The 7,997-nt window shown below is 32.6% G+C and overlaps 1 protein-coding gene across 1 annotated transcript; it reads right to left on the bottom strand.

Moving 5' to 3' along the window:
* Positions 1–482: 482 nt before the first annotated feature.
* On the bottom strand, positions 483–5,479 carry LOC123909604 (histone acetyltransferase HAC12-like). The gene is made up of 13 exons (XM_045960470.1): positions 5,295–5,479; positions 5,111–5,195; positions 4,774–4,996; positions 3,875–4,621; positions 3,453–3,784; positions 3,116–3,382; positions 2,615–3,031; positions 2,300–2,500; positions 2,048–2,193; positions 1,646–1,949; positions 1,197–1,336; positions 1,009–1,066; positions 483–908 (listed from the first exon to the last, which is right to left on the bottom strand). Exons 1-13 carry the CDS (start codon positions 5,477–5,479, stop codon positions 714–716), a joined length of 3,300 nt encoding a protein of 1,099 aa, XP_045816426.1. The 3' UTR covers positions 483–713.
* Positions 5,480–7,997: the final 2,518 nt, after the last annotated feature.

Raw genomic sequence — 7,997 nt, 5'->3', positions numbered from 1 at the left:
ACTTTTCTTCGTTTCCGCCGTGGAGAGAATCTCCCAGATCTTATATTTGACGAATTGGAGGAACCCTTGTTTCCCTTCTACTGGACTTCCAATGCTAGACTCATAAAAGGGGTAATTCCTGAGAAATTGAGTGAGTTTGAGAGGGAAAAGAAAAATATTTAACCCAAAAATTTACTATATGTTGTGAAAAGAAAAAGTAACATACATGCAACATACAGGTATGTGAGAAAACTGAATATTATTATATTTCAAGTTATAAATAATTTACAATCCCTGATGTGTTTATATAGGCTATTCTAAGCTAATGGGCTCATGGCCGAATACATATACATATTACTACTAAAAATAAAAGATTGCTTCTAGTAATAAAATATTTACTATTTTATTTACAACAGTATGTGATATTCGTATGTGCCATATCTTGGACTGAACTGAACAGTTATCCCCTAGAAACTCGAATAGTGGACCGGCTCGTAGGAAATAACATCATTTTAAGATGAACAAAGTTTAGATAACAGCATATTTGAGTTTTAGTAGATCAACATTGAGATTCATGCTGCAAAATCTCCAGCAGTTCCTGCATCTGCGTATCAGCGCCGAAATCTGAAGGTTTACTCCTCTCCTGATTCTCAGATAGACATGCATGGTGTTGTTGAGTAATCGTGTTGATGGCAATCGGCAATCTGAAAACTTGATGACATTTTGAGCTCTGTTCAAACAGTCTGCAAAGTACTGTTGTTTAGATGATAGAGGATCATCATTGAGGAATACTTGGCGTGGCGGAGTGTGTTAAACTGAAACCAATTCTTCTGGCAGAAGCTCAAAAAATTATTCCTATTTTCAAATACTTCATTCTCAATGATGATATCATTTTGTTTAGTGTTGAAGGGGATATCATCCACAAGGACCTAAATATGGCATAAAATTCAAAGATTATGTTAATTTGCATGGAATTATAATTGATGAGAAAATCATAAAAACTTAGTTTCAGGTTTAGACTATTATTACCTTAGAAAGTCTATGCACCTCGCCATTAATCGAAGTGTGTAAATCAGAGTTGTGGCATCTGAAATATAGTGATATGAAAGTCAATGACAAAATCTCTTTTTGTTATCATCCTATAATTATAATCACTTTTAAAGGAAGAATATAAAAAAAAATCAATAAGAAATTTAATGAGAGAAGAGAATTATCACCTTTCACACTCTTGAAATAGTTTGCATTTAGTGCAAAACCATCGCTTCCCAGACACTATTGGTTTACAGCAGTGCATGCATGAATACTGCAAGTGTGCTACAATGAAGTTTTTCTTCATAGGCAATATAGCTTGGTCCAGCTAATACAAAAAAGAAAAAGGAGAAATGTCAGATACCGGTTTAATCAAAACTACATCTAATAAAAAATTCAAGCTCTCATTCAATGTCATCAATTGTGGATCCCGGAAAATACCAGTTTAATTAAATTCTGCTATGCAAATGTGCTATAGTGCCGCTATTCAACAATACTTTGTACTAAATAGCGTATTGTGGAACAATAGCCATTTGTTCAAATTTTTCAATGCTATAGCGACACTATACTATAGCCACTATTTAACAACATTACTCTCATTACAAGTGGATGAAGGTAAAAGAGAGGGTAGACATACTCTATGCATCACCAGAATATCTTTGGCATTGCCTTTGGAAGGATGGATGTGTCCCATGGCCTTTAAAGATCTAGTTTTCATTACTTTATTCAATGTCGATTCGTACTCTCCTCCACACTTTTCTTCAATGTCCTCGGCTTGAGTCATAGCAGTACCAGACCAGTAGTCTCCATCAAAGTACGGCAAACGAGCCGTTGTTATCTTGGAGTGCCGATTTCCAGTAGAAACAAAGAAATGATCATATATGTTGGTTAAACCAACAACGATATTTTCCTTAGAAGCTTTTGTTAGCATTGAAAGATACCTATACAAAAAGAAGAATATAAATACTCAATGGTTACATAAGCTTACGAAAACTCAACACACACACACGCGCATGCATAAGGAGGGAAGAAAACTTACCACTCCCGTAGCTTAGCATCTGTTGGAATCTTTTGAGTTTTTGGATGGCAATATAGAATGTAATCACCCTGCCCTTTTTGAGGAGCACAGGACCATATGTAGCAAGTTGTGAAACCTCTTTTCTTACAAAAGTCAAGGTACCCAATCTGATGATAGAAAAAATAAAGCATGAATATAATGAAGGATTAAGGATTAAGGATCAAATGAAATGTAGTATAAGGAAATTAGCAACAATGTTTAAAATGAAATTACCAATATCTCATGGTAAACAAAGGTACGGAGAGCTTCCTGATTTTTAGTCATTCTTCGAGGAGTAAAGTAATTGACAGAATCAAGATATGAAATATATACACAATGTTTATTTGGATTGCCACATTCCAAGCCAAACTCCTGGACATACATTGCAAATATGCATACATCTACTCCTTCAATCTGTTGAAATAGAAGAATAACCTGAAACCATAGAAAACTCTGTCAATTCTTCTGAATAATGGAGTAGACATCAAAAGAAATCTAATGTAGTCCTGCAGAAGTAACAATATTCATCAACTAACACTTTAAACTTACTCTTGATCTGTAAGAGAATTCAGAAGGGTAATTCTCCTTTGGAATGATGTCCAGAAACTGCTTCTTCACTTTCAATTGTTTGTCGACAGATAACACTTCTCTAATAGAAAGACTTTCTTCAGTATTCGGTATTACCTTATCAGAATTCTTCTTCCCTTTATCGTTATTCCAGTCTGCTCTCTCTTGCATGAGACGCTCAAAAAGTCTTTTCTCTAAGTGGTCACTAAGCATGGTTTTAGGCAAGGCCTTAGCACCAAAAACAGTGTTCTTCGGTAAGGGAACATGCATTCCATTTTCAATTTCTTTTAAACGGCAGAAAGGACATATATACTCAGCTTTGCAGTCCAAATCTCTTTTCTTGTTATAGAGTGCACATATTTGGTGCTGCCATATTTTGCATTTATTGCATTCAACCCACTACAAGAAACAATGGTCATAAAGAGTTAGTTTAAAGTTCTCTATATCAAACTGAATTATATAGTAAAGTGTATTAAAACTTACCGGTTCAAAATATAATTCATCGTTTTTCTTTTTTTCGAGACTTTGCTTAGAAACATATGTCCCATTGAATTCGATGCAATCACCCTTAAATCTCGTATAGCAGTGGGAGCAAAAGCATTGATCTGCATCAAATTCTTCTCCTTTTCTACAGAAAAAGTGTGCTTTTTTCTTGATGGGGTTCTCACAACATAAGCAAAAAATTGTTACTGGTTCAAAGGAGAGATGTTCCGTTGCACATAATTGGCATGTGTTGCTCGCAGTTGTAGTCTGTATTAAAAGAAAAGTGAGTACCATTCACATAACAGTAATGCCTAAAGAGTTCAATGAAATTGAAAACGCAGGAAGTTGGTGTACAAACCTGATTAGATTGCTCTCCAAAACTACTAATATGGTTTGTTATTTGATCATGTGTGAACAAATCGATCAAAGAAACAGCATCATCTATTCTTTTTGAGGATTTTGTTTGCTTCTCTTGATTATCAATTGCCTCACCGACTTCCTTTTTAGCATCTGTCCCCTCCGAGTTGAAACCAGTTGTGTCTGGTTTGTCTTCTACAACAATAGGAATAGGAACCTTGCTTATGAGAGAATGCATATTGGAATTCGATCCATTTTCAATTTCCGTTGATTTGCTGCTGTATATCACACCATTGCTTTCAATATCTTGTTCCTCGGATATCTGAGTAGCTTCCAAGTAGCTATTGTCTACCACATTGTTGTTTATCTCATTAGCTGTAGTATTTGAGGACTCGGTTTGGTTCTCTTGATCATATTTTGGCTCACCGAATTCCTTTTTAGCATTTATCCCCTCCTGGTTGAATCCAGTTCTTCCTTGTATGTCCTCCTCATCATCATCATCAATAATAATAAGTTCATTCCTGCAAGTAGGCATACTGTCGATTTCCGCTGAGTTTCTGCTGTCTATCATTATGCAGTCTGGCTCATCTGATATTTGACCAGCTTCTAAGCCGTTAGAAGGAAACGTGTCAGTCTCGTAAGTTTCTCCAAGTGTATTAACCATCACATTGTTGTTTACGCTACTAATGTCCATAGAATCAAACACTTGATTTGCCAATTGTTCCACCCTGTATTTGTCAACTTCGCCATCAATTGAAAAGAGGGGAAATTCTAACTGTTGCTTCACTTCCGAAGGTGTTTCAAAAGAAGGTTGAACCATCTCGTGAGTTGACTGATCAATACTTGCATCGTTAAACGAAGAGACTCCAAAAGTATAATCCATCATTTTCTGTCTTTTGGTAGGTTGTAGCATGGCTTCATTATTATCATTATGGCTTCTCTTTTGCATTGTATCTTTCAGTTCTAAGCTCGACCTCATTCTAGGAAAAAGATTGGAATGCTCCGAAGTATCCATCGAGACTAATTGAGGTAACATCAAATTTGAATCTTCAGATTGGAGGGATTTTCCCACAGCAGTAGGAATCTTCATACACTCATTATTCTGCATAGTCCCCAAACTATCTCTATGATTTGACAGATTCGTCTCCACTGCAAAAGTAGAAAATTAAATAGGTAAAGCAATACATTTTATTGAAAACAAAATAATTCCAGCAAGAAAAGAAGCACAAAGTCAGTAATATAGCTCCAATGATAAAATCAATATGGCACAAGTAAGGAGTGAAATCACAATTTACACATACCGTTATTTGCATGTTGCTGAGGCAAATAGCTTCCACGGCCAGAAACGTACAAGTCATAAAGCACATGCATATCAGCAAATGTGGTGATTGATTCAGGTAAACAAGGCAGCTCAGGAACAATAGAATGCTGACATAGTTCCGCTTTTTGCACGCCATATATCTTTCTATATTCCAATTGAATATTCACGCGCTGATTCAATGTCTCCCGGTTCATATATGCTTCCTGCCAAATATAACAGTTATGCTTAATTAACATCATACATGTATAACTTGCATTTGATCCTCTTATTGACTAAAATATTAATAGCTAATAAAATCTTGCATTCAAGAAACAAACCTTTGAATCAGCACTCAAAAATAGAAACCATTCCACCTTAGCTGCAACTCCCTCATTCTCAATTCCAAAACTGATCAATTTTGAACTGAAGTAAAAATTCATTGTTAGTAAAGTCTAAACTCAATTGCAATATAAAAGTTGAATTAAATGCAAACACTGTTAATGTGAAACACAAATCACTTACATTTTGTTTCTCATCCATCGGCGGTTGTATGCCATATCAGGATGATCACGCCAATTTGCGGACAACACTACTTGATTGCATAATTCATCAAAGGCTCTCTTCCGTGGAACGTTTGAGACATATGATGAAGAACTTGTTGGCATTTGTATCCAAGTATTCTCAAGATGAGAACCCTTGGGCGGCATTGTCTAGCTCTATTATAAAATATTTGTTCTGAAGCCAAAAACATATTCAACAAGCAACAGTTAGAGAAAATTCCAACAAACGTAAATTCGAAAGACAGAAACAAAGATTATTTTAAATGCATGCATATAAACACCAATATGAATAGCATTCAGAAAAAATACATAGAACAAACCATCTCCTAAACTATGACTCTCCTTCCGGTTTAATTCCTAAACAATATAAATAGTTCTTAAAGTATATAAAATCAGTCAATTTAATCTTAATAGCATAGACTTAATTGGTGAATTTTATAAACTTTAGGGACTGATTATTAGTAATTTGATATTGGAGTTTGTAGAGTCAACTCCTCAAAAGTTTAAAAAATATTTTTTTCTATTCAAAATTTTCTTTTTTTTGGTTTCCTTAACCAGTGCCCCGGGTCACCGGTTAGCATGACCCTTATTATATTTACATAGTTTTGGGTATGAATTGAAAGTCATACTTTAGGACTATGAATCACGGACACTCCTCAAATTAAGTGTGTCTCTGTGTCTGACACATGTCGATGTCCGACGTGCGTCGGTATCCGACACCGACACATATTATTCCATTAAATTATGTCATATTCTTAAATTTATCATGTCAAGTGTTCGTATCTATGTTCATGTTTCATAGGTTTAGGAACTAAATTGAATTTTATTCAAATATAAATGTGTCATAATCTCACAAGAGATGAAACTGGGGATTATCATAATTAAGAATGCATATATAATAAACACGATCAGAAATCATTGAAATATCATAATTCAACTATGACTCAAAGCAAAGATATTTATGTTATTATTATACGAAGAGACTACCTTTTCTAATTTGGTGTAAAGTTTTTTAATTAGAGTACAGGAGATAATAATAATTTTGTAAATAGAAGATGATATATTTATAGTATTTTTTAGGTAAATGTTGGATTAAGCGAGAAAATTAAGCATAAATCGAGCAAACATTTGTTATGGATCTCTAAATTAGGATTAATAGGATAGGATAACTTGATGGGATTTTTTGTAGGTAAATGTTTTTTTGGTACATAAATGAGTGTTTTTTTTTGACACAGCTTAATGGGATTTTAAATTTCTATTATATCTTTTTGGTTACAAAATTACTATTAATCAAAGTAAAATTATAACTCTATTTAAAATTATTCTTTTTATCTAATTAATTTAAATTTGACATAATTCTAATATAAATACAATTATTGATAAAAAATAATTGTCAAAATTCCCTAAAAAATAAAATAATATAATCCCGGTTTAAAAATAATTGTCAAAATTCCCTAAAAAATAAAGCTTGTCAAATCTAAGAGACAACCCGGTTTAAAAGGAAAAAGAAATTGTACATTACATATGAACATGTTAAAAATAAAAGTGAAGTCATCTTAATAACGTACCGTACTATATTTGTTTACTATGATGCTGATCCAACGTGATGATGAATAATAATAAAAAATAATATGCTAGGGTAGGATTATAATAAAATAAAATTAGAAAGAATTGAATAATACCTATGGCGATCGATTTTGCTTTAATTTCTCCAATTCTTGTGTCTCTCGTCAAGTGTGTCAGTGGGACTAATCGATGACCTATTATTATTTATATAGATATGGATCTTTTTGATGCATTTATATAGATATTCTCTTGATATATACCGTTACCATTTTTTTTTTTTGGTAGATGATACCGTTACAATGTTAATGTTATATATATTTACTATGATGTAATTTTTGTTAGATAAAGTCCAATATCTATAAGGATTTTCTTTTTTCCAAAAATGACCTTTAGTTAAAATTATATACCAAACTACCTTACATTAATTGTAAAAAAAACTATACCTTACATTAAAAATTAAATACCAAAATATTCTACTTTTAGAAATCTATTAGAATTTATCCAAAAAATAAATAAAATTAGAAATCTTAAGTCAAAAAAAAAAAACTATTAGAAATCCACCATTTTTAAGTGGCGGAATACCAAAGAAAAAACTATTTTCTTTTTTTAATAAAGAAGGAAATTAAATATTACTAATAATGAATCGGTTCAACTGTTCAGGTGGTAAGGATTTTGGTCCTTTTAAGCATGTGATCAAGGGTTTGATTTATAGCTCATGCATATGGAAAAAATTCGATTGGTAGGATATAACTCACCTTGTTTGCTCCATAAGTTTTCCGATGAAAAATAGTCATCGCTAACGGTGGAGGAAACTTCATACCAATATCATGATAAAAAAAAATGATTTCCCATGATGTTGGTAATGTAAATCCCTTTTTTTAATTAATTTGTAATTTGTTAAAAATTAATAAATCATATTAGTACTAATCCAAAATTAGAACTAGAAACTAATTCATATTAGTATGATAGATTGCATTAATCTATTATTAATTTATTAGTTTTAAATTTTTTACTCTTTCATATTTTTCAAACATAATTCAACATTTTTTTTAAGTTGTTTAGCGGCTAAAATTATAAAGTATTTTTTAAATATGAGACA

Source organism: Trifolium pratense, linkage group LG2, assembly GCF_020283565.1.
Source record: "Trifolium pratense cultivar HEN17-A07 linkage group LG2, ARS_RC_1.1, whole genome shotgun sequence".
Lineage (NCBI taxonomy): Eukaryota > Viridiplantae > Streptophyta > Magnoliopsida > Fabales > Fabaceae > Trifolium > Trifolium pratense.
Note: the sequence above shows the minus strand (reverse complement) of the source record. Positions and strands in the feature narration are given on the sequence as shown.